We start from the raw sequence: 27,520 nt of genomic DNA on the forward strand, positions 1-27,520 counted from the left end.
ACATGCCCAACTGGCTATTGAAGCCCCTGGTTCATGCGGACACTGTTCCTGCGTCACCATGATGAGTCTTTGATAATATCTAGCACGCCAAGCTAGCTTGTCTGACCAGAACTACTTGCTCCACCGGCGACTAAATATTCAATCTTATTCACTTCAATCTATTTCAGGCCTGTCTGTTCCAGTTCTTTTGCTCACCTAAAATTTGCTGCTCTGCTACAAATAGTGCTATCTTCTGTGTATCAGATCTAGATGTAAATACCTGGAAATAAAAGCTGAAATGTTGATCTCTTGTCTCATATTCAACTTTTGATGGCAAACCCAAATGTTTTCAGTCTACAGCAAAATGAAAGGAATTGGGTTCACTATTCCAGTACTTTTGGAGGGGCATACATGTCAGCTCCTGTCAGGACAGCCATGACAGCTTATCCCCCGAAGGGATATAATATATGCTGTCAGAGGAGAGGACACATCTCCTTTCAGTGCCCCTTTGGTGTAATTGTGTCATTCCTAAGTGCTCTCCTTGTACAAACAGTTTGCTCCTGGGCACCTCGCTTTCGTGCTCAAGGAGGTTGGTTCATGTTCTCCCATTGTTCTTACAGCATTTTCTCCACCAGCATGTTCTGCTGAAGAGGAACAGCGGGTGCACATGCTGTGTCTAGTCCATGTCTTGTGGATTTATATGGACAGGACAAACAGATTTCAGAGAAGTGACCAGCTCTTTGTGTCCTGGGCCATTCTGCACAGGGGCAGGCTCATCACAAAGCAGCAGCTCTTCTTCACCTCTCACTTTTGTCCGCTTTTATAAGCTGGACATCTCTGTTCTGAGCCTGGCTCATGCAGTGCTCAGTGCTAAGCCCCCTTAAACCAGAGGGCTGCTTCTTGAGTGCTGGTGGTTGTTTTGTGACAAGCATGTCTGGCAATACGGTAGTTTCCATAACTCATAGTGAGACATTGAAACGAATGCTATGAATGAGAACTATAGGCTACTTACGTGACCCCGGTTCTCAAAATAGCATGAGTGAGATGTCTCACCAGACAGCCCTTCTTGTTGGGCGAAGCGAGAAGAGGTGCTTATTTTGAGTGATGCTGTGTGGTAGCGCAGGCTGCTTGAGGGTACGTGGCTACACCTGACGCAGGTGTTGCGATCACCAGCCAGTCAGGATTGGCGTAATGATCTCTTCTAAGGCATACACAGGGGGGCATATCCCATAGTGAGACGTTTCACTCATGCTACTCTGAGAAACAGGGTTATGCAAGTAACCTATAGTTTAGCCAGAGCACTAAAAAAAATTTAAAAATTGTCAAAAATCACCAAAATGTCAAGGACACTAGGCAACCACTAGTCAATTCCAAAATCTATGTCTCTGCATTTAAAAATACATATTTTGAAAAACCATTGCAAGCAATATTATTTTATTTTGCTCCAGCTTCCTTATACAAGTTCTGGAACATTAGCAGCCTTAGGTAAATAGTAGTGATTGAATTTGACCATGCATTTACGGCATCACTCCTATTGCAAATTGCCAGTCTGTTGGTTGTGAAAACTATCGTTTTTTCCTTTGCTAAGTTTGGTTTAAGTGTTGGCCTAACACCATGAGTCTGGAATTTAGAGAATTTTGGAAATGTAAACCACAATTATTTTGCCTTAAGCTTTCTGTATTGAGGTCATATAAATGTAGATTACCAAGGAGTTAGAGTTGTAGCAGATGTTTATTTTCTGTCTTACCTGCAGAGATGAGGAAGGTGTGGTGTGTGCTGAGAACGTACTCCGCAGCCTGGGTCTGGACCCATCAGTGGAGGACTGCATAGCTACTCAGAGGGTGTGTCAGATAGTATCTACACGAGCCGCACACTTGTGTGCTGCTACTCTCGCGGCAGTGCTGCGGCAGATCCGGGACAATAAAGCAGCTGAGAAATTGCGTACCACTATCGCAGCAGATGGCTCTGTTTACAAGAATCATACAGAGTAAGTAATCTGGTAGAGCATCACATCTATTTTGGTGGTTCTCACAGACACACTTATACATTTATGCTGTGAAGCTGAGTTTATGGAGTAAATTTTGATAATTGTATGCATTGTCTATGTTTTCACTATTCATTGTGTATCTGCATGTCCTTGAATGTGTTTGGACTGAGGATTGAAAGAATAATAAAACACACAGATGAATTTCATATGATCACAATGAGATTGCGCAATCTCTTCATGTTTATTTTATTGACTAAATGGACCTAGACAGATTATACACAGCATGAAGGAGTGTCGCAAAGTCCTGATCACATCCACTTTGATTCAGAGTTACAGAAAAATAGGATAAAGCTTAAAAATCTATTCAAAATTTTATCGACCAATACACTAATGGAAAGTATTGTTGTGTAAATTGCATAGTTACTATAACTTTTTAACAATTTCAAATTTTCTTTGATGTCTTTTTAAATGTTACTTGTATTGGATGTCCTGCTTGTATCAAACTGAATTAACAGCCTTTTATTTTGTGTACTCAGTCCCAGTACATGTTTGTGTCCTGTCAGAAAAGAGGTTAGTCATAGATGATTGTGGTTATGGAAATGTTGGCGAGAGAAAAGGACAGATAGACATACATTCCAATGGTTACACTTACTCAAAACAAAATCAACAACTGACTTCCCCATTTGACTGTGAAAGTGCACAATGCATACGTTCAGATCATTTAACATCAGGTCACACAGAGTGTCATGCTATCTGCTCCTTGGCAGAGTTCATAAACATGACTGTCAAGATAAGTGTCTGGAGAAATTAAAGGGCAACACAGTGTTCATCCCTATAGTGAAAAATATTCGTCCAAGAAAATGTTAAAATTGACAAAGTTTTCATGTTCTTGATATTTTTCAGTAGAAAGGGGATATTAGAAAACAGAGACAACACATATTTAACAGAATGTGCCTCCTGTCTATAGGTTTTCCAGGAGGCTCCACAAAATGGTCGGACGACTTGTACCAGACTGTGATGTGCGTTTTTTGCAGTCGCAGTGTGGCAGTGGGAAAGGTGCAGCTATGGTAACAGCAGTAGCTTACCGTCTTGCTGCTCAACATGCTGAGCGTCAGAGTATCCTTGACACGCTGCGTCTGAGTCGTGAACAGCTGCTGGAGGTAAAAGAGCGAATGAGTGAGCAGATGGTGCGAGGCCTGTCAAAGCAAACCCATGAGCAGGCAAGCATCAAGATGCTTCCCACCTATGTCAGATCCATCCCAGATGGAACAGGTAGTTCTAAGTGAAAGAGTGATGCCCCACTACCTTGTTATTGAGTTAGACTTTCTGTAATGTATTCGTGGATGTGCTCAGCATTACCTTTTTGTCCTGATCAGAACATGGCGACTTCTTGGCTTTGGACCTTGGCGGCTCCACCTTTCGGGTGCTACTGGTGCGAATACGAAGTGGAAAGAAACACACTGTGGATATGCACCACAAAATCTACAGCATCCCACAGGAGACCATGCAAGGCACAGGGGAAGAGGTAATGCATGACATCATGTGTGTCTCAACGACTGATGGCAGGCCAGTTGTGGTTAAAATCTATATTAAAACCCACTGTTATTTATTAAAGATTCCATTTTAAGTGAGAAGAGTTTTGTCTTGTAATGCATAACAGTGGAACACAGTTAGTTGTACTTAACACCAATTTGAGTTTTTCAAGTGATTCTGAATTAAGTCTGCTTTAAGACATTGAACTCTGGTATAAAATAATAAAAATGTTGTTACTAATGTCCTTGTGCATTAGGGGGATGTCTATTGCAGTTGTCACGTCAGGGAGTAGGTCATTCACAACACAGTACTCGACATGATGGCTGGATAATCCCAGCTGCTGACTGACACAGAATGTGATGTTTGCTCTTTGCTTCATGCTTAAAGCTCTCTGAGTGCTCCACAGAAAATGTGTACCTACCAGTGGTCACAAAACCTGGATAACACAAATCCATTTTGCCCATATAAAACTGCTAAATAGTGCATTTTTAATTTAAAAAAATTAAACATACCTGATAGAGAAGGACCATTGTTTATAACCTGTGAATTTTTCTGTAAATATTGTGGATGGTCCATGTTGCAGCTGTTCAACCATATTGTGGACTGCATTGGCGACTTCCTGGAGTACATGGGCATAAAGGGAGCATCCTTACCTCTGGGATTTACATTCTCCTTCCCTTGTCATCAAAGCAAACTGGATCAGGTAATGTTTGCATTCAGTATTTGTTGCACATGTTAGACTAACTATGATGGATAATGTCAGATTGAATCTACCTGCATTTCCACACATTTTCATGAACTGTGAGTGTGAATCACATTAAGTTAGCAGGTGCCTTCATTAATTTTCTTTCCTCCTTATTTGGCTGGTTTTCTCAAACTAGTTAATGGATTATAATTTATTTGCAGTGAAGAAACACCTGTGGTTTTCTTCAGCACGAGCTTACAAAAGGACACATATTGTTTTTGTCCCCAGGCACAAACAGTGTTGTCAAAAGAGTTGAATCCAGCAAATTCTATCTAATTAAATACAATGTTTTTCACTTCATTAAGACACACTATTGTCCTAAAGTAAACTGTGAATGCCGTATCTTTCATATTCACGTGTTCCCATATTTTCTGGCAGTGTGTTTGCTCTGTTTTATTCTTCAGCTTTCACAAGAACATTTATTAGAGAAACCAGTCTGAGCTGTACTGCTTTATGAACCTGTCAGTATACTATGGTGAGGAGCAGACAAATCCAGCCTTAATCTTGCAAGCGTAGCATTCACAATAATAGGATAACCTGAAAAGCAAATACTGACAACCAAATGTGAGTAGCAACTGGAATTTTGACAATGAGTGAACTATGGGGAGGGTTGTTCAGTTCATTGCCTTAATAAGAAACTCAAAACAACTTGCACATACATTTGATTTGTTACAGTTGGTAAATAAAGGGACCAACAATACTACCTTCCTCAAGTCAAACACAGATTGATCTTGGGGAAAAAAATAATGACTCAACCACACTGTATTAATGGAACTCATTAGTATTGGTAGGACACTGATAGATGTAAAGTGCAATTTCCATACCACTAATAAAGACTATAAAAAAGAAGGATTTTTATATTTATAAACAGTGTCACAAATGCTTTGTGAACTGCTGGCTAATGCTTTGATTAATTAAAAAAACAGCACTTTCTTTGTTTTTTTAATCTATAGTTGACTGCTGGTCCTATCCTTAGAGAGCATTTGATTTGGTTTATATTGTTGTCCTTTTAACACAAGTGTTCCAGCCCCAGTGTAGCACATTTTTTTGGTCTTCTATCTGGTAATAAGTCAGAGGGGATAGCTAATATTGTGATAAGTGTTGTCAGATCAGAGTTTGACCCTGATAGCTTGTAAACTCTCAGAGCAACCGTTCAATTTTCCTTTAAGCAAAAGGCATACCATTTAGTAATATCTAGGAGTAACATACCTGAATTTGAAAATGCAATCAAGGGAATTACCTGGGCAGAGTGCTTAGAAGGAGCTAATGTAGAGGACAGTAGCTGTTCAGTTACACAGTGCACAATTATTAGGCAAGTGAGTATGCTGACTTTATTATTTCTCTGCTTATTTTCCAACTGAAACCCCTATAAACTTGAATACATATACAGTATACTTACTAATTTTTAGGTAAGATGTATTTTTTTAGATAAGGGATGGTCTGGCCTAAAGTCATTAATACCGTATATCAAGGTGTGCATAATTATTAGATAGCTTCATTGCTTCACAGAAAATGTGCCCAAAATAAATCAATTTAATGACACTGAAAAGTCAAAAATTGTAAGATGCCTTTCAGATGGATGCAACACTCTTGACATAGCTAAACTGTTGAGGCGTGACCACCAAACTATCAAAAGTTTTGTCACAAATAGTCAACAGAGTCGCAAAAGGCCCATAGTTAAGAGAAGGTGGCAATTAACAGCAGAGGATTAAAAGACTAAAATTAGCTGTGAAGTTGCTATGAAGTCATTGTCCACCAGAGCCACCATATTCCAGAACTGTGTTCTACCTGAGGTATTCAGAAATTCAAAATGTCAAGCACGCAGAGACATGCCCAAGGTAAAGAAGACTGAAACACGACCACTACTGAATACAGCTTTAATAGTTTTGGACAATGTAGATAAAAAACATTTAAAAGCAAATGTAGTCAAAAGACACTTCTCCTTTGTGGACTGTCCTTTATGATAAAACGAACCACGCTAATGTCCAATGTCTAAGGCCTCATTCAGCCAGGGTTTCATAAAGAAGCACAGTTTGGTGGACTATGAATGTGACTGAATATGGTTGTCTCAGGTCTGGATTTGCCAAAGGCCAACTTTTTGCAGCATAATTGTGTCTACACACATTTTTGGTTTGTGTCTGTCAGTGCAAAAACAATTATCACTGGGCTGCTTTGATACTGAAGTTTAAAATGCAATGACTCTTAGGTCAGTTCTGGTGTTACAAGGACCATCTTTTTCTGCTATTATCAATAAATAAATGTTTAAACGCAGACATTCTCAAGACGTATAAGTGACACTCAATGTTCTGATTTCCAGGAGGAAATCTGAGAAGGAGTGCGCTTCAGCCAATACATAACTTTAGTATATAAAGCTTTTATTATAGTATATAGTTCAGTGCAGTTATTTTTTGTTTGCAGAATTCCACACATTCTTACCAATAACACCTTTCATCTGTCCAGGGCATTCTACTGAAGTGGACAAAGGGTTTCAAAGCCAGCGGCTGTGAGGGTCAGGACGTTGTTACGCTGATTAAAGAGGCTGTCCTTCGCAAACGGGTCTGTATACTTATTTCAAATGCAATCTCAGAAATCCTTTGGAGAGTTGTGACGTAAATGTTGACTCTCAGAAAATGTAATCAAAAGGACCATAATGGATTTCAGACAGGTTGTAGAGTTTCTGTCATGCACCAGCCAGGAGAGTAGCAAGCTGCTGTGTCAACAACAGGTTAAGTTGCCTTGAAGGTACAACAGAGCTAACACAGAATTCTGGAAAAAAAACTCTATACAGTTCCATACCATCCTCAACAGATGTCTAATCAGACAGAATTTATGAAATGCCAGCAGCATTTATGAAAACCAAGTCTTCAATAGCGCTGTTGCTACTACTTCGAAAACATGGTCCTTTGAATGAGTAGGCAAAATTTAAATGCAAAATCAAGAATAAAAAATAAGAACATTCTCTAAAACTAAAATTTATTTAATCACCGCTTTTTCTTTTTTTTTTTTTTTTTCATAATTTCTATTTCACCAGGTAGGATCAGTTGAGAACAATTTCTCATTTACAACGATGACCTGGCAAGAGGCCCCAGCAGGAAGAAAGATAACAAACAAACAATACATATACAAAAAAGGGCTCACAAGTGTTTAAAGAAAGATTAAAACAACCTAGATTAATGCTACCAATTTAGTGATAAACAGTCAGCATGTGCAGCGGTCAGCTAGGGTCTGCTGCAGCTTCTGCTTAAACATGTAAAGCAATGGAAAGATGACAGTTTGAGAGATTTTTGGAGCAAAGCGAAAGGAATTCCAGCCAAAGAGTGCACACTCAGAGTGAGACTTTCTCCAGCGACTGAAATGCAAGATGATGTATGAAAGCAACATGACTCTCAGAGCATATTACATGTAGCTACTTAAATCTATACTGTATTCTGTAACTCTGCCCTTTGTTAGGAGTCCAGTGTTAATGCTGAAGGGTGAGTGTAAACAGTGAGGCAACTAATGTTTGTTTCTATTCATAGAATACATTTCCATGTAAAGTAGTTGTTTACTGCTTTGTTAAGACATCACTGTATTTTCATTGGATGTCTTAATGCTTTAAGTCTGTTGTAAATGAGTTTTGTTTTTTTTTTTTATCTCTGCCTCCAGGAATTTGACTTGAACTTTGTGGCAGTAGTTAATGACACAGTGGGAACCATGATGACTTGCAGCTATGAGGACCCCAGATGTGAAGTGGGACTCATCGTAGGTAAGTCTGTCTGCTACCCACCTTACTTGCCTAGTCTGTTTGAACCATTTTAAAATATTTTACTCTATTCACTGCGAGCCTGTTTTCTTGTGAAGCTGTTCAAAAAGGAAATTATGTTTTACTTCAGGGATAGTACTAGTAATACCTCTGTTTTTAATTCAGGCACAGGGACCAATGCCTGCTACATGGAGGAAATGCAGAACATCGAGCTGGTGGAGGGCAACAGCGGTCGTATGTGTGTTAACGTGGAGTGGGGAGCATTTGGCGACAATGGAGAATTAGACGACTTTTGCACCCAGTTCGATCACACTGTCGATGATTGCTCTAACAACCCTGGAAAACAGAGGTATTGAATGGGGAGTTTGTGATTTAGTGAATGTGCTGTGTCATGTTTCATAAAGAACCAAGAAGTGCCAACACACATCAGACAGCATTAAATGTGGTTCACAGTGTTAACTATCAAGACAGAATATGCACAATAAAGACAGAGGGCCAGGGCTTTTTTTTACAAAGTGTTCATATAAAAGGAATTATTATGCTGATGAAACGATGTGTGCATAGTGTACTGTACATGGAAAGTCCATTCAGCATTACAATTCAACACTTGAATAGAGAATCTGACGGCGTGACTCATCAGCTACCTTTGTAGTAAAGCACTTTCAAATTTAATGTTTAGAGGCCTCAGTTGAACTGAGCACAGTTAACCTTTAGAGAATTAGCTTGTCATAGTGTTTCCCTCTGACCTTCCGTGCTGCCATTCACTGTATATAAAGATGGATGAACTCTCTGTGACATCACCTATAGGTTTCTGTCACCATCTTTGTACTTCTTGACTCCTGTTAAGTCCTGACTAATCCAAAAATGAACGCAGAAGTGGAGCATTACTGGAGCTGTGGCAGGTCATGGACTGTCCTATGATGGCACCAACCTGTCAATTTAAATGGCCACATCATTAATCGTACATGATTTTAAGCCTTAATACAGTCTAAACTGGTCTGTTTCCAGAAATTAACCTCCTGTGCACTTAGCTTTAGAGACTAAAACTGTGTTTAGTTTTTGTCACCAGGTTGTAAACATATAGTCAGATCCATAAATATTTGGACATTGACACAATTTTCATAATTTTGGCTCTGTACACCACCACAGTAGATTTGAAATGAAACAACCAAGATGTGCTTTAAGTGCAGACCTTCAGCTTTAATTTGAGAGTATTCAGGTGAATGTTGTAGGGATTCCAGAACATTTTACACTACTAGTCAAAAGTTTGGACAACTTCTCATTCAATGGTTTTTATTTAATTATTTTATAGATTGTAGATTAATACTAAAGACAAAAAACTATAAAAGAATACATATGGAATTATGTTCTAAACAAAAAAATTTTAATCTTCACTATTAATCTACAATGTGGAGAATAACAAATAAATAAAAAGCACTGAATAAGAAGATGTGTCCAAACTTTTGACTGGTAGTGTACATCTGCCCTCCACCTTTTTAAGGGACCAAAAGTAAATAGACAAGCTAACATAATCATAAATCAAACTCTCACTTTTAATATTTGGTTGCAAATCTCAGGCAGATTATCACATATTAATTATCAACGATCATTTAATTTGAGCTTTGCCTTTTCTCCGCAAGAAGATCCCTCACCATCTGTGTTCCCATCACATCGTTGCAGAAGATTCACTTCTTTGGATTAAACTAGTTTGTTCTGAGACAGCATCTCTAGAGGGCAGACATGCTATCAACCAGAAAATGAGATGAAAGGGAAACACTTTTACTGAGTCACAAACAGACCACACAAAGATATTGGTTTCCTCTTGAGAGAAACCAATTTTCCCTAATGAGATGACATTAAGCCAAAGCAGAGTACATTTATGAGAGGTTCTTAACACCGGACTGTATTGTAGTGTTTAATAATTTATTCCGTATAAACCTGCTTTTTTGTGGCTGTACAGTGTATCTTTTGTTTGCTATCCATGCATTCATTGGTAAAAATAAGAATTGCAACATCAAATTGTTGAGTAATAAAACAGTTTGTATGGCAGGTCTGGGAGTACATGTCTGTGTACTATGCATGCTGAGCTAATAACATTGTGCAGAACTAATTCCAGCCCCTGTCACACCTAATAATGTATTCCATTTAAAACTCACTAACAGCTGAGATGCAAAGAAATCTCTGTTTCCTCTTTGAATTTTCCTTAGTAGAAAAAATGAATTGGAGCTACTGTGGTTTTTCTGAAAATACATACTGGGGGAAATATTTTTGTTTGGAAAAAGAAGACAAGGTGGTGACACTAATGTAAAATAAGTCGTGATTAAGGTGATATAAATTGTAAATAGCACTATTCATGTAATTTCATCCACGAGGGCATGCACAGAGTTTTCTGCTTGTGTGTTATTTCTTGAAGGTATGAGAAGATGATCAGTGGGATGTACCTGGGGGAGATAGTGAGAAATGTGCTAATGGATTTGACTGCCAAGGGCCTGCTGTTCAGAGGCAAAGTGTCTGAGCGACTCAAAACCCGCGGCATCTTTGAGACAAAGTTCCTGTCACAGATTGAAAGGTGAGTATTACAAACGGCTCCAGTCTCAACACGCCTCCTCAGCTCACTTCTGCCCAGCTTGGTAATAGCGTTGTAAGAATAGCAAAGACATGATAATCAAGATCAAACAAAGCCACAGTGGACGTGTCAGAGAAATCAAATTATATCACATTTGTCAATTGTGCACAATAATTGGCTCTTACTTGTGAAAATCAGGCACTTAATTATCACATACTGAATGAGAACTGAAGAGCAAAGAGAGACGAGAGGCAAAAGGGAAGATGAGTAACACCAAGACACATGATTACATGCAATTACATCTATTGTATCTTGTGATGTTCAAGCCTGATCAAATATTAATTATTGCTACATAATTTAGTCTCTCTGTGCGCACTGAGGTCGTCTTTCTATCCCTATTCTCCACGATTAGTTTTTCCATTGATTTAAATCCTCGTCTTTGTATTTCATCCAACCATTATACTGAATTGAGCTGCGTCTGTCCTTCTAATGGTACTGTTGCACATTTAGTTTACTGAAATCAGCGTCAGACTTGTAAATGAATCAGTATGCACAGAAGAATAAGCTGGTGATTTGGTCAGCCGACAAGTGTTCCGACATGGAGATACCAAATGCAGTGAGCAAAATGCGGTTCCAGGTGGCTAATTTGTCGTTATTTTCAGTCGGACTCGAAAGCAAACATTCGAAATGAGTCATATAACAATCAAAGTTTTTGGAAAACTTCACCATGTGATTTTTTTTTGCATCAATATATGATGTTTCCATGCTGTTTTGTGCATTTCCTTTCTTTCCTGAGACTGTAAAGTTTACACGACTCAAAGTCATAATAACGGCATTAATGGGTGATGCATGGTTGAAACAAATTAGAGTTGACCTTTCAAAGCACCAATTATTTTTCTTAAAATTGCGTTTTCTAAATTTTTGCCCCTTGACCTTAAATGTGAAGGCTGTAAGTCCTTTATTATAGCCCATTAGTATGCTTTCTCTAAGTGGAGACAAAAGTGGTACAAAGTACACATCAAAACTGAAAGGGAAGACTTACTAACATCGTAGTCTTACTCTACATTTCTTCTGGCAGATAATGTTCCTTTTCAGTAACTATTATATTGAGCTTTTACAGCTGAAAATCATCTTGAAAATGGATCTGAAAAAATGTAGGGATGTATTAATTCAATAGATTGCTTTCACGTGTAATTCAAATTCCCCAGTGGTACGTTAAATGAGCCTTGGTCATCAACAGAAGTTACACCGACTTTTAGAGAAAGGTTGCCAATCCGTCACATGGCCAACACAAAGAGACAGACAACTGTCAACGCTCATACTTGTAGCTACAGCCAGTTCAGAATCCCCATTAACTGGTCCCAGTGCTCTAAAACACCATGCTGCCCAAGACTTGTGTTACTCTTGTGGTCTCAAGTTATCTTTAGATTTACTAAATCAGCCCCACTGCACATTTCTAGCTTTATAAGCCTAATCAAAACGAACAAACAAGCATAAAAATCTTGTAATTGCAAAATTTAAAATTATTTTTATCTTGTTAAAATGAGAGAAGTCCGAGAACAGACCAGTGTGAACTTTCCCATATGTTTTCTGAAAATAAAACCGTGTCAACCAATGATCCCCGCACAAGAACTACTGAGGAGAAATATAATGCAGACAATTAGCCAACAGTTTCTAAATCATATGCCAATTTACATGACTTTCTGGCAGTCTGTTTTAATGCAGTTTAGCCACATCAGTACCAGGTGTAATGCAGAGGTATCCACAGCTAATCTGTTCCTCCAGCTGCCAAGATAAACAGATAAATTTTGGAAGGCTGTGGATGTGGCGCTTCTCCTTGTGAAAATAATAGACGATTGTCCAGCCAACAAGAATTTGTTCACATGATTGACCAACCAGTGCACATGGAGAATGCAGCCTCTGCAATTATATATAGACGCTTTGTTCAGTGCGAAGACGCTTTATTCTGCACTTAATGCATTCTTTGATTCTGTGTAGGTGTGTAAACAGCGTGCCCTAGCATTGAAGGAAGAAGTCTTAATGCAACGAAATAGGAGCTGTAGTTTAAAGGCTCAGTCAATACTCTGTGCTTAGATAGCTTACAGGTTTGATGCAGAGTTGGCTCATCTTAGCACTCTGACCGAGTCTTCTGGCTTCACTAAGCTGGTGATTGAGAGTGAAATTAGTACCTCTGCTACAGTGCACTCACATGAAACAGCCAAGGTTTGTTATTACAGACCAATCTAACAAAAAACTAATTATTGAGAGTCCATAGAAGACAGATCCACTTGTTGATAAAAGCTGTTAAAGTAGCTTGCTGCACTGAAACAAAGGTAAAAAGTAACCACCACTGCAAAAGATTAAAGCACAACTACGTAAATACCAGCAGAAATTGTGCAAAATAAAACTGATATAGTTAAAGCAATGTTTTCCTTCATCTGAATAAAGTGGTTTGTGTAAAATTTATTTTGCTTATTGTCTGTTCCGTTTCTTTTATAAGGAGGGTTAATATTCAGCATTCATGAAAATGTTGAGATGAATTCACTTGTTGCAGAATCAGTTAAAATTGAGTAAAACTGATTTATTGTCATCAGTCTGTATTGAATATCACAGTGACAAAGTGGAAAGCAATTTTTACTGATTTTTGCAAATAAAAGTCAATAACTGAATCTCTCGCTTTGGTTCTAAATTGTGATCAGGTGCATCTTGTTTGCTTTAATTACCTCTGAGATCTGTCTGGAGACAACAGGTAGCAAAGTGAATCGATTTGACATACTATAGAAAGACACACGTGTCTGAGGTCCAGTAGTTCACATTGTACATTGGACAAAAGCCAAACTATGACGTCAAAACACCTCTGTGATAAAATTGTGACAAGGCATACTGTAGAACAGGGCAAGGGTAGAAAACCGTTTCTAAAGCTTCTACAGGCTTATATGGAGTGCGATGGTGTCAAAAACTTTCAAATGATTAAAGTGTGTAACCAGCAGGACTTTTCCTGGAGTCATACTAACAAAGTTTCAGAAGTCCTCTGCAGAGATGAGTGAGCCTGCTGGAAGGATGAAGGATCTCAGCAGCCAACATCATTCAGACCTTCATAGTAGAGCAGCTGGACAGAAGCCAGTCGAGTGAAAAACCCACAACAGTCTGCTTGAAATCTGAAAAAACTCTGACAGCACAAGGAGAGCGCTTTTGGTTTAATGAGACAAAATTGAACGGTTTGGGCTGAACTCCACACAGTATGTGTGAAGAACAACAGACATTGATCCTCACCTGCTAGTATCATTCCTATGGAGTATCAGAGAGGAGCTTGAAGAAAACCTGCTTCAGAGTACATATAGCCTGAGTCTGGGGTGACGGTTCACTTTTCAAGGTGACCCAAAGCATATAGCTGAGCCGACAGTGCAGTGGCTTATAGATGACTCTGATTGATCTTGAGTGACCCAATCAAAGTGTAGACTTTAGCTGTGTGGAGACATGAAGATGGTAGAGACTTCAGAGGATCTGCCACGAAGAGCAGAATAAGCAATGTTTTGTCTATATTTAGCAACAATTCCCTTCAACCTACAATAATTTCCCTACTTTTGTTTGTAATAATTTTAAGTCATCGAGCTGCTTTCACAGAGAAGCCTCTCACCCTTAGGTGTTTTTGTCACAGTATGTACTCCATATGTGCTGAAAGCACCTCAGTTTTATGTGTGTAATTTTCTCTTATCCCATAGTGACCGTCTGGCCATGCGTCAGATTCGCTCAATCCTGCAGCACCTGGGCCTCACCACATCCACATGTGACGACAGCGTTCTGGTGAAGGAGGTGTGTAGTGTGGTTGCCCGCCGTGCAGCTCAGCTGTGTGGGGCCGGTTTAGCTGCTGTGGTTGACAAGATACGACAGAACCGCAACCTAAACCAGCTCACTATCACCGTGGGAGTGGATGGCACGCTTTATAAGACACACCCTCAGTAAGAACCAATTCCTAACATATTTTTTCTTGTTTTTGGTAGCAGATAGGGCAGCAGGTAATATCGATTATTTTAGTAATAAAGTATTCAATCAATTACCCTGACGATAATCGGATTCCGCGCTTGGCATGCATGTTACAGCATCAAAAGTGGAAATGAGCGCGCTGTGCACAGAAATAACCATCCTGGTGGAACACGGTCGGACATCTGTGGTGTGTTGTACATATATAGTATAGTATATGGGTATTGGAACACAAATAAGAAAACTGATCAGTTTTTTAGTATTGATTACAGAGGATATTCAATCAGTAACATTAGTTTCACTGTGATTTGGCCACAAATTAGTGATTTCCTTAGAAGACAGTGTCAGACCTACATGCACTTCAATACAATATCATGTTTGAATTATATGAACTTTGATATTTTTATTGTGCAGCTGTCTCTTAAAAATAATCAGCTACATTGATCGATAAAATTAATACATTACATACGTTTTACAGTTTTCCATCAGCATCCCTGTCTTACATAATTTATAATCACAGCTTTTTATCGTCATTTATGTTCCTCATTGTTCTCCATTAAAACAACCTGCTTGCGATTGGTTCATTTTGTGTGAAAACGAGTGAAATGATCGTGAAACGTTCCTGTTTGTGTGGATGAATTGGAAGCAGAAAGTCTAAGTTAACAAAGTTGAAAACCTCCTTCATACCTGTTAACTCTGACTGAGGTTTTAGTTTTTGTCGAGCCGATTTACACAAAGAAAGTCTATGTTAAACTACCTTCGTAGTTCAGCTCTCTGATCTGCTAAATGCTGTAAAACACTAGAAAATCTGCAGCGGTTAAGATAGAAGCGATTTTAGGTCCAGGCCGTATAGGATGAAATCTGGGTATGGACTCGAACCGCGATCCTCCAATTAGTGACCTCTGATCTGGTATATAGAGGATTAAAAGAAGCCTCGATTCAGAGAATATTGTCTCGAAGAGTTTTAGTAATCGAATTACTCAAATAACTCGAATCGTTTCAGCCCTAGTCTATCAGAAGAGCCACCTTTAGTTAAACCAAGACTTGGATTGTCAGGGTACAAAGCAGCAGTGTAGGCTTTTATACCAAAGTTGTCATATTTACTTGCTGTCGATTTGTAGGTACAGTGTACTATGGCTGACCTTCTTCACTCTTTACATCGCTACACATCAACTAAACAGGAGCATCAAAGAATAGAAATGGAAATTGTCACTCACCTTTTGTACAACACTGAACTTTATTCATTTGCTTTTCTTCCTTGCTTCCCTTGAAGTTTCTCCAGCATCATGCAAGAAACACTGCAGGATTTAGCACCACAGTGTCAAGTGACTTTCCACAAGTCAGAGGATGGAAGTGGGAAAGGAGCAGCGCTGATCACAGCTGTGGCCTGGAGGATCAAGTGCGAAGGACAGCACTAAGGTGGGCTTGTACAACCGGAGCTGCGACAACTGATTTTCTGTAATGGGTCTCAATGACTAGTTACGTACACACTGACATGAGCTTCATTTTGTACTTCAAATGGTTAGTATGACTTCTTTTGTGTGTGTGTTCCCATGTATGTGACAGTGTGTTACCAGCCTCTGTTTATTTTTATCTCATGTTGACATTGATTGATGAATTAGGTTCAGAAATGTTGGACCTTCAAAATGCACCTTCATGAAATGTGACTGTTACAAACTGTAGGGTTCTTCTTTTTCTTGTTCTTAACACTCCCTTTTTATTGTTTGCCGTTCCCCCATGTTTCCTCCCAGGTTACTGTTTTGAAGTTTGAATGAAGTTTGCAATTTGTATCAAGTTTCTACACATTTACACATTTCTACACAATTAAGGTCAAGTTTTGAAAAACTGAACATTTAATGTCAAATGTCAAAAAGCAAAACACAGTGGACAAGGACTTGACAGGATTTGGGTTACAACAAAACAAGAGGTCTTATGCTTACAATAAATTACAGTTTAAATTGGAAATTATCTGAGAAAAAATAATCTGTTTGCATAATTTTTGTATTTAGAATACATATTTAAGCCCCATCTCTATTTAAACCTGAATAAAATGTCAGATTGTGCTTTAAATGTACGAATGAATAAAACAGTCAAACCTTAAAAATGAATTCTCAGCAATGTCCTGTGAACTGACTGACACTGAATGTGCAACCATTGTAATTGTTGTTGAATGATACACTAAATCTTGCTCACAGAGTTTGCATTTAACTTATTCATGGTTCTTCTGTATAGTATCACCTGAAGAAGGAAGGCCCTTGCTTTTAGACTGTGTCTTTACTCTTGTGTAGTTGACTAGTGAACTATCTGGGCCAGTTCTGGGCAGTGATGTGGGGGAGATAGAAATTCTGTCATAATATTGCATAAATAAGGCCTTTATTTCTTTTCATTTAAGGCAGTGGACATGATACATAACATATGGATAGCTGTTGCATTAAACTTTGGTCCATCTAGAAAAGCGAAGCCGACCCAGAAGTGAAACCTACATTATTTCTAATGGCCTTCAGGGGGCGACTCCTGCAGTTGCAAAATCAAGGCTGATTGTATCTTTCAAAAATGATACTACTTCTATTAATTATTGCCTCAGCAATCATTTTCTTAGCGGGTTTATACTCTCAGTCTCTAGTTTTACAACTTTTTGAATACAACATAGTGTTCACTTTGTAAAAATGAATCCCATTCAGAATAAAATGAACAATAAAGCAGAGTATGGTATAGAGAGGCTATACTTCGGATTGACAGGTACCACATACACAGTGTCTGTGAGTTGTCATGTCCAGTTTCAAAAGATGGCAATGGCCAAATTGTAAACTTGATGTTTTAGAACAATGGTTCACATAGCAACGGGTGAAATCACACCCCCTATGTCCATTATGTAGATGTAGTCTATGTAACAAGAAAAGCACTCAGAGAGTGCAGTACTCTGGCAAGGCTGCTCAGTCATTGCATCATCTCTGACGGATGAAATCTTTAATTAAAAAAAAATGACCTTACGCTGAGCACAGTCATGTGTTATGCATGTGTACGTTATGTACGGATACCGAATCATGTGACCGAAATATGTAGCAGGCAGCAGGAATTGGTGTGACTCGGAAACACCCCCTCAATTTAATCAATTGTTCCTTATATGATTTCCAACGGATAAGTCCGCAGTTGTCGATTTGTAGTAGGATCATCATCATCATCATGTGAATTTCAGCAGGCAGCAGCCGCAGTGTTCACTTCTCATAGTTACAGTGACGCTGTACCTTTATCTCACAATACAGAAATCTTTAGCAAATCCGTGGATCAAGACTATAAGCTGCATCAATCCCAAAGTCTAATCACTTTGGTCCCTGTGTCATTTCTGACCTTCCCTGAAAATTTCATCCAAATCCGTTAGTCCATTTTTGAGTAATGTTGCTAACAGACAGACAGACAAACGTACGCCGATTGTCACATAACTTTGTGGCGTTCCTTGGTGGAGTAATAAGAGTATCAGTCCATTTCATGTTTCAGCTTCTCTTATCAGTTAAGCATGGGTGCAGTGCATGTTGTCACATGGATAAGCAAATGTTCAATTGAACAATCTACATAGAAGCAGGGATATTCCATTTATGCTTCAAAGCCTTGATGGTTGGGTTCATCGCTACTTTTAATAGTATAGTTGGTATAAAATATTTAAAAAGGCACTCAAAATGATTCTGTCTCTTTGCTGTAAGAGAGGTTGAGGTATCCTGACTAGACGTGGCTAGGTATGCATGTAGCTCTACCATCATCATTTTCTACTGTACCATTCTGAATGGTCTAATGACTTATCCACAGGCTTACCCTAATGCTACGGAAAAGTAAGATTAAATATTAAAACCTCGTTGATTTAAAGAGACTGAGAAAACCCATGAATCCTTAATTGCCCACCTGGGGACTGGTAGTTTATTTAAGCTTGATGGCTGGGTAGTAAAGGGCAGGGATTAGAGGGCTCAGAGGTTGAAGGAAGAAAGACAGTGATAGCGGAACTGGATCTACCGTTGTTGGACTTGTTTTATTGTATTTTTTTCTGTTTTGAATATATTTGCACATTAACATGCTGATTTGTGCACCAAAAAATACAATATGTCATCTGGTAGCAGTTTACTCATTAAAATTAATTGTCAATAAAGTACTGTTTGTGAAACCATAAACACCAGTGTTCAACTGTGTTATCATTACAGGGACTCTTTTTTTTTTTTTTAATTACAAAAACAATATTTCTGGAGTTGGACGTGAATACCATAGATATCTCATTAGTATACTAACAAAACATGTCACTCCTAATTACACCGTGATGTTTAATTAGCTGTGCTCTGAAACCAAAACAAAGCTTTGCTGTTTGCTCTTTGAGGTCTTCAGCCAAATGCAGTTTGTCTTCTTTTTAACTTCGATTAGAGCTAATACTAGTTGCTCACTCTGTCCACATCTGATGATTTTTTCCGCTACAGTGTCCCAGACATCAAACAAACATTGTCACAGTGAAATTAGCCTTCAGTTGCTATTGTTTTCTATTCAGCAGAAGTCATTCTAGTTTTGTATTCAGACAAGTGCCAAAAGAGTATTCATCAGGGAAATGCTTTCAACCGAATAAATAGTCTACAAGTGTGGAACAAGGAAATCAAGGCTAAACTCCTGCAGTATATGAAGGGCTTTACATAATGTATTGACATTTATGCAAATCCAGTGTATAGGGGCTGAGCTGAATCAGTATTTGCACATTTATATTGTATTGTTGTGGTTGTTCCAGTAATATTTCTTGTCACACCACCTTCAAATTCTATGACAGCTCAGCAAGCTCATATCAAACAAAGGTGTCTTGGGCGAAAAATAAATCTTAAAGAGCAACCAAAGTCTAATCTCAAGCGATGTTGTTGAAGCCCATGTTTGTCTAAAGACGTACACTTCCTAGATGTAGATTTAAAGAGTCTGAGGGAGCATAGGAAGGGGGAAATGATCAAACGTCCTTGGCAGCAATGGGAAGAGCAATGGTTTGTGACAGTCCAAGGAGGGTAGAGCGATTAAAGGAATCAAGTGGATTAAAAGGGGGGATTGGTTCCTGCCTTGTTTGTTTTACCTGTTTGCATGAACTGTAATTTATACTAAGAGAACAGTTATGGACCTTTAATCCAAGTCTGTAAATATGGTGTGGAATCACATTTGCATCTATATAATCTAACAAAACTGCTGAACCTTAAGAGTCCCCCACGGGATTGGAAAACAAAAATATCCATTTTTTCAGGTGAACTGCAGCCTGTGAGAAACAGAAATAAATTAGACAGTGAGGGAAAAATAAGATACTTAATTAAAAAAAAAATACAGCATGGCTCAAAAGCAGTGTACAGAGAAGCAAGATGGTGAAAGATAAATTCAGCATGGTGAAACATCTTTCTAGAGCTGATGTGAAAAGCAGTTTATAGAGGTTGTGGAAATGTAAATATATATAATATATATATCTATAGTACGTAGAACCATCATTTTCTCAGTGCTGCTAACACCTGTGGGCTCTTGGAGAAATGTTGCACATGTTGATTCAACTTTTGTTTTTGAATCTGTTTTTTATGATTTATATCAGAGGTGTCAAACTCATCTTAGTTCAAAGGCCACATATAGCCCAATTTGATCTCAAATGGGCCGGACCAATAAAATAGAATAGAATATCCTTTATTAGTCCCACAAGGGGAAATTTGCAACGTCACGCCAGCAAAGTGAGAGTAAGAAAAATCAAGAGAACGCATCTATAAATTAAAGACATAAGATATATACACTATATAAATAAGAAAAAAAAACACCAGGATACTAAAAACACAACATTTAAGAATATACACAAATGAATTGCACTTGGGTTTATTGCACATCACAGTTTGCTAACTGTCATTAAGTGGGTGTGTGTGGTCTGTTGGGAGCTGTGCTGATTATAGAGTCTGATACCAGCAGGAAGGAAGGACTTGCGGTAACGCTCCTTCACACAACTGGGGTGATCAGTGTGTTACTAAAGGAGCTGTTCAGTGCCCTCAGAGTGTCATACATGGGGTGGGAGAGGTTGTCCAGCATGTTAGCCAAGCTAACATCCTCCTTTCTCCCACCATCTGCATTGTGTCCAGGGGGCTCCCCAGGACAGAGCTGGCCGTCTTGATCAGCCGATCAAGTTTCCTTTTGTCAGCAGCTGTGATGCTGCTGCTCCAGCAGACCACTCCATAAAAGATGGCTGAAATTTGATGGGCTGCTTCTATTTTACAGGAGCAGCTTTTCCAGTGTTTGCGGCATTAGTTCATCAGCTCAGGAAACACACAGACCAATTAGGTACGAGTTCAGCCATCCCACGTGACGCTACTCAGCCAATGAATTGGTCTCTGCAGAGTCCAGCCGCTAAACATCAAAGTTGGGTTCAGAAAACAAGTGAGGGACAGACGAGAGGAGGATGGACAGAAAGATAAACAAGAAAGGCACTCAGAGAGAGGGCAGTGCTCCGCCAAGACTGTTCATTCCTCAATTTGTGTATTCAGAAATCACGGCAACATAGAATCTGACCATTTAACAGATCGACCCACAGACTTACTGAATAACTACCAAATTGCCTTGCGCGAGCACAGACGTGTTTTACATGCGTTATGTAGGACAGATACCGAATTGGGTGACCAAAATATGTAACAGGTGGAGTGGATTGATGCAGGTAACTGAAACAGTGTTCACTTGTTGTCATGGTTACGCTGTGCCGGTGTCATGCTAAAGTAGTTACTCCCCTGCCGCGGGAGCGCGCATGCATTTGGAAGGGTGGAGCTATGATTCTGTGTTTAGATATCAGCGTAGTTTATGAATAAAACAAAATGTGGATTGTTACGATCATGCTTTGACTGTCAAACATGTTTGGTAATTTAGCACCTGACATTTCAACCTAAATAAATGCTTTTGCTATACATCGTGTGTTGCCTAATTAATAATATTGATGGCGCTGCCTAATAATGTCTTTTCCTTCTCCTTTTTGTAATGAAGTGTAAACGATCACCCTGCTGACTAAATGTAGGCTCAATACTCTTTGGGTGGATACTAGATTCAAACGCGCTGTAATTCAATCTTTAGATCAATCTGTCCAACCTCCGATACAGTAAAATCAACACCACTGTGAGCATTTTAACACACTGCATTTGCTGCAGCACTGCCAGCAATAGCTGTTGCTGTAACTCACTTTCCACAGGGTATCTTGTCTTCAGATATTGGCGGGTTTTATTTTATTTTTTTTAAAATTCCCCCTCTGTTGATCATCAGAACTTCATAGCATTTATTCTGAAATTCTCAGACAAATGACGATACAGGAGGATCGACGAGAACATGTTATGAGGGGGAGACACATAATTGCAGCCTGATTGTCTGCGCCAGCCAGAAAATGTACCCCCCCTCTATATTCCTCAGGTGATGTACTAACATCACGTGGTTTATTCTGCAGACATTTGTGATCATGCTTAGCAACACCTGTGAATTAAGACTAAGTTCATTAATCACAGCTTATAGAGGGGTACAAATTATTTCCGCCTCATTCCCTGGACTTTTCATTACAGCGGGGGGATACATTTTCTGGCAGGTCCAGTGAGGAGTGGTGTTGATTTTACTGTATCAGAGGTTGGACAGATTGATCTAAAGATTGAATTACAGCACGTTTGAATCTAGTATCCACCCAAAGAGTATTGAGCCTACATTTAGTCAGCAGGGTGATCGTTTACACTTCATTACAAAAAGGAGAAGGAAAAGACATTATTAGGCAGCGCTATCAATATTATTAATTAGGCAACACACGATGTATAGCAAAAGCATTTATTTAGGTTGAAATGTCATGTGCTAAATTACCAAACATGTTTGACAGTCAAAGTATGATCGTAACAATCCACATTTTGTTTTATTCATAAACTACGCTGATATCTAAACACAGAATCATAGCTCCACCCTTCCAAATGCATGCGCGCTCCCGCGGCAGGGGAGACACTTTCTATCGGGGGTAACTACTTTGGCACGTCACCTGCCGCTATATCTCGCAATGTAAAATCCTGAACAAATCCGTGGATCCACACTATAAGCAGCATCACTGCCAAAATTTAATGAGGTGGTCCTTGTGCCATTTCTGACTAGGGCTGCCACCCGTCCCTTAAAATACGGAATCGTCCTTTATTTGACAATTAATTGTTGCGTCCCCTATTGAATCAATACGGGACGCAAATTGTTCCGTATTTTCATAAACGCCCCGTACATGTCCGTCACACAGCCATCAAAACTGCATAAGGAACAAAATAAAACACAGGAAATACTAAGGGCAGCCAATTTAAACTTCGTAGGACCCACGTAGCGAGGACACGATGCGAGGTCCAGCAGATCACGCTGCACCCGCGTGTTTAAAAATGTTTACACCCGAAACTCCACTACGTCCACAGAAGCAAAAACGTTTGCAAATGTACAGACGTGAGTAGGAAGAGTGGAACCCCTGGCAGTGGGTAAAAGGCAAACTGTTCTGTGTTGGTCATTGACTGGCTGAAGTAAGGCAGCATCAGGAGACCAACATGTAAGAAACATGAGAACAGAGAGAACCCAACCAGCAGGTCACAGTTTATCATCATCTAATCATCTCCTGAAGTCCATATGGTGAGAGACATCAGTATCTGGTTGTGAATTTACAGATGCTTAAGTTGTTTAGTATTTTTTTTTTAATGCCTTTTAGTTTTTAATAAACATTTATATAATAGCCAATATGTAATCAATAAATGGCCTTTGACTATCTAAAGAAAAACTCACTCAGAACTCTATGCTAACAGCACTAAATAAAACAATAAATATATGCATACACTCATAAATAAGCTAATACATTAACTTTGTTTAGATGGGAAAAAAAGGTCTGTAGAGAATTTCTTTGTCCAGTATTCTGCATTCAGTTGTTTATGTTTTTGCAGAATCCAGTATTACTCACTGGTTGCTCATTACACTTTATTTCATTAGTATGGTTTCACTGTTTAAAATGATGCCACTTCTATACAGGCAGAACCTGTGATCATAAAACAATACAAAATTCTTAGTTTCATGTTAATAAAGCACTTAAAGCTTTAAGTATGGCTAAATGCTTTTTTCAAAATTAAATATATCACTCCTTGGGTGGTAGTGGCCCTGAGTTCAGTAAAGTTGGAAAGATATTCACAGATTCAGACTTCTGGCATCAATAACTCATTAGATATAGGTTGTCAAAACGTAAACGATGCCTCTTTCCCATCGTTGTAAGGTAGACAATGTGCTACAAGCCCAGTTTTATCAAGTAGCACATTGTGTACCTTATAATGATGGAAAACAGGCATCGTTTGTTTTCACAACATATATCTAGAGTTATTGATGCTAGAAGTCCGAATCTGTTAATATCTTTCCAACTTTACTGAACTGTGGCCCTGAGGAGCCGTGGTGGGCGTCCTTTATTTTAATTTCTGAAAGGTGGCAACCCTATTTCTGACCGTCCTTGAAAATTTCATCCAAATCTGATTTTGAGTAATGTTGCAGACGGACAGACAGATTCACAGACAAACATACGCCGATCGTCACATAACTCCGCCGCGTTCCTTGGTGGAGTGTTAGGATGGCCGTTTCGCGGTTGGATAAGAGAGGAGGCTTGAGGCGAGATCAGATGCAGGTCAACCTGGCATTTATTCATCAGTATAGCAGTAAAAATACACAAACAGCAGAAGGTGGCAACTGGCATGTTGTGTTCCTCTCTCTCTCTCTCTCAACTGCCAGTCTTTTATAGGCCTCTCCCGAATCACCCCCTCAGGCCTACCAACATAAGGGTTAATCAAAAATAATCAAACACAGGAATTTCATAAAAAATATAATGTATGTAATTTTAACTGTAACAACGAACATTAAAACTACATATCCATTTACTAAAAGTAACTATTAACATCCTCATCTAGCAATGTATTTATTTCATCAACCGACGAGATTTATTCTCTCCCTCTCCTCACCTACGCTTGGTTCCTCCCAGAACCTTTAAAAAGATGTTCCAGCCCAAGGGGACTCTTTTGGCTGCAACACCTGTGGTGACAACAGAGAGGTGAGTGATAACACACTTTTCACTTGATACCTTCTAAAAACAATGTTCCAGATCCACTTCAAACCGGCATCCAGTTTAAGTCAATCACTTAACCATTATACTAAATTATTATTTGCTTTGCTGCAGGCCTCTCCAGGATTTTCACCCAATGCTACTGAGAGAAGCACATGGCAGCACATGCCAGCATCAAAACCGCACTCAATAAATCAATAAAACAGTCATTGTCTTGTGTTTCATGTTGTGAGTATGAACTCCGTACTGGTAATGAAGTTGACCTTCATTACATTTCCTCCCTCCTCTCCTTAGGAGCCCAGTACTTCAGTTTTCAAACATTCTAGATAAACAGTCAGCTACAGTGTTGATTTTCCCTGACCTGTAGCGAACTGTGAAGTTGTATGGCTGTAAGGCCAGATACCATCCAGCGATCCGCATGTTTGCATCCTTCATCCGATGCAACCACTGGAGAGCTCTGTGGTCCATTTCCAGGAAGAAGTGTCGCCCCAGCAGGTAGTATCTGAGTGTGTCAATAGCCCACTTCATTGCCAGACACTCCTTCTCCACAGTAGAGTATCTGGTCTCTCTGTCCAGAAGCTTACGACTCAGGAACACCACCGGTTTCATCTCTCCCTCCACATCCTGTAACAATACTCCACCAAGTCCTGATGCATCTGTTTGCAGAGTAAATGGTTTTTCAAAATCAGGGCTGTGCAGAACTGACTCGGTAAAAATAGCATCTTTAAGCTCTCTAAAAGCTTTTTCACACTCCTCGGTCCATTTCACCTTGCTGGGTGCTGAGCCTCGAGTGAGGTTGTTTAGCACTATAGAATGCTCTGCAAAGTGGGGAATAAATTTCCTGTACCATCCTACCAAACCCAGGAAGCTCTTCACTTTCCTTTTTGTAGTGGGAACTGGGAAGGAATGAATGGCCTCCACCTTTGCCACCTGAGGCCTGATCTTGCCATGTCCGATGACATAGCCCAAATATTCCACTTCCATCTGAGCCACTGCACATTTCTGGGGGTTGATGGTTAGTCCTGCAGCTCTGATGCACTGTAACACCTGTTGTAAGTGAGACACATGCTCTTTCCAGGACTGGCTGAATATGACCACATCATCCAGATATGCAGCTGAAAACTCTGACACATCTCGCAACACACAATCCATCAGTCTCTGAAATGTGGCTGGGGCCCCATGCAGGCCAAATGGCATCACCTTGAACTGGTACATACCGAATGGTGTCTTAAAGGCTGTCAGCTCACGGGCCTCTGGTGCCAATGCCACTTACCAGTAACCTTTACTCAGGTCCAAGGTGGTGATGTATTTTGCTCGTCAAATTCTCTCCAGCAGGTCATCAACTCTGGGCATAGGGTATGGATCAAACTGAGAGATAGCATTCAAGTATCGAAAGTCTATACAAAATCTAAGGGATCCATCTTTCTTGGGCACCAAAACAACAGGACTGCACCATTCACTTGAAGATACTTCAATTATGCCCAGTTCCAACATTAGATTAATTTCTTTTCTCAACACCGGCACCAACCGCTCAGGTATCCTGTAGCTCTTCTGCCTCACTGGAGCATCCTTCTTGAGACGTATGTGATGCTGGACCAGATCTGTGAATCCTGGAGTCTCTCTGAAAAGCTGTGGATCTAAAAGAGATGAAACATCTCCCTGCTGAGAGTCGGATAGATGAGACATGTTAATTAGGGTGGACTTCCCTTTACCAACCGGAAAAAACTGTTCATCCACCTCCTCATCATGCACTGCATGCACCAACAGCTGGTGGTGGACAGGCTCCTGGCGAATGTGGAACTCCTTTAACAGGTTTACATGAAATGTCTGATGTTTCTTGTGTCTGTCTGGCATAAAGAGTTCATAGGTGACCTTACCAACTCGTCTGGTGACTTCATATGGGCCATGCCACTTCGTCAGCAGCTTATTGTCAGAAGTTGGGAGCAGTAACAGCACCTGCTGACCTGGTTCCAAGACTCTTTCTCTGGCCTTCTGGTCATACCATTTCTTTTGATTCTGTTGAGCAGACCTCATGGTCTCTTGTGCCAGGGTCGTCATTTCCTCCAGCCTCTGTCACATTTTCACCACATACGCCACCGCGTTTTCTCCACTTGATGGCGGATTTTCCCAGTAGTCCTTCAGCAGGTCCAGCGGCCCCCTGACCTGACGTCCATACAGCAGTTCAAATGGAGAAAAGCCTGTTGCAGCCTGTGGCACCTCTCGATAAGCAAAAAGCATATATGGCAGCCACTGGTCCCAATCCGTCCCTGTATGGGAAACAAACTTCCGCAGCATATTTTTAAGTGTCTGATTGTATCTTTCTACAAGCCCGTCCGTTTGGGGGTGATAAGGGGTGGTCTTAATTCCCTTCACTCCTAGCAACTGATAGACTTGTTGTAACAACTTGGACATAAAGTTTGTGCCACAATCAGTCAGGACTTCCTTAGGTATCCCTACTCTGGAGCAGAGTTGAACAAGGCAGTTAGCCACATTTCTGGCTTTTACTGATCTCAGTGGGAAAGCTTCTGGATAACGTGTTGCATAATCACATATTACCAAAATGAATCTATTCCCTGCAGAACTTTTCTCTAGGGGCCCCACTACATCCATGCCTATCCTTTCAAAAGGTGTCTCAATGATTGGTAAAGGCTGTAGCTGGGCTCGTGCAACCTTTCTACTTGAAGTAAGTTGACATTTTGCACATGAACTACAGAACTGGGAAATCTGACTGTACATTCCAGGCCACACAAAACGACTGGAAATTCTACACAAGGTTTTTTGAAAAGCCATGTGTCCTGCCCAGGGAACCGAGTGTCCCAAGTCCATCACCCTCTCTCTGAATTGCTGAGGTAATGCTAAGGCCTCCATATTACCTTTGCACTGGTAGAGAATCCCTC

General features: G+C 39.8%; 1 protein-coding gene and 1 long non-coding RNA gene across 2 annotated transcripts in view; both read left to right on the forward strand.

The window, feature by feature from the left end:
* hk2 (hexokinase 2) overlaps positions 1-18,690 on the forward strand; it is a 41,254-nt gene extending 22,564 nt beyond the window's left edge. The window contains exons 9-18 of the mRNA XM_023282887.3: positions 1,733-1,966; positions 2,934-3,238; positions 3,343-3,491; positions 4,083-4,202; positions 6,705-6,800; positions 7,890-7,989; positions 8,152-8,335; positions 10,400-10,555; positions 14,275-14,511; positions 15,807-18,690. Coding sequence (XP_023138655.2) covers positions 1,733-1,966; positions 2,934-3,238; positions 3,343-3,491; positions 4,083-4,202; positions 6,705-6,800; positions 7,890-7,989; positions 8,152-8,335; positions 10,400-10,555; positions 14,275-14,511; positions 15,807-15,951 — 1,726 coding nt within the window. The 3' untranslated portion in view covers positions 15,952-18,690. The remainder of the gene's footprint in view (positions 1-1,732; positions 1,967-2,933; positions 3,239-3,342; positions 3,492-4,082; positions 4,203-6,704; positions 6,801-7,889; positions 7,990-8,151; positions 8,336-10,399; positions 10,556-14,274; positions 14,512-15,806) is intronic.
* Positions 18,691-22,902: 4,212 nt separating this feature from the next.
* Positions 22,903-24,866, forward strand: LOC129349111 (uncharacterized). Its single transcript, XR_008601973.1, has 3 exons — positions 22,903-23,164; positions 24,543-24,611; positions 24,738-24,866. It is a non-coding gene; the product is annotated as an uncharacterized LOC129349111 (long non-coding RNA).
* The last annotated feature ends 2,654 nt before the right edge of the window (positions 24,867-27,520 follow it).

Source organism: Amphiprion ocellaris, chromosome 6 (genome assembly GCF_022539595.1).
Source record: "Amphiprion ocellaris isolate individual 3 ecotype Okinawa chromosome 6, ASM2253959v1, whole genome shotgun sequence".
Lineage (NCBI taxonomy): Eukaryota > Metazoa > Chordata > Actinopteri > Pomacentridae > Amphiprion > Amphiprion ocellaris.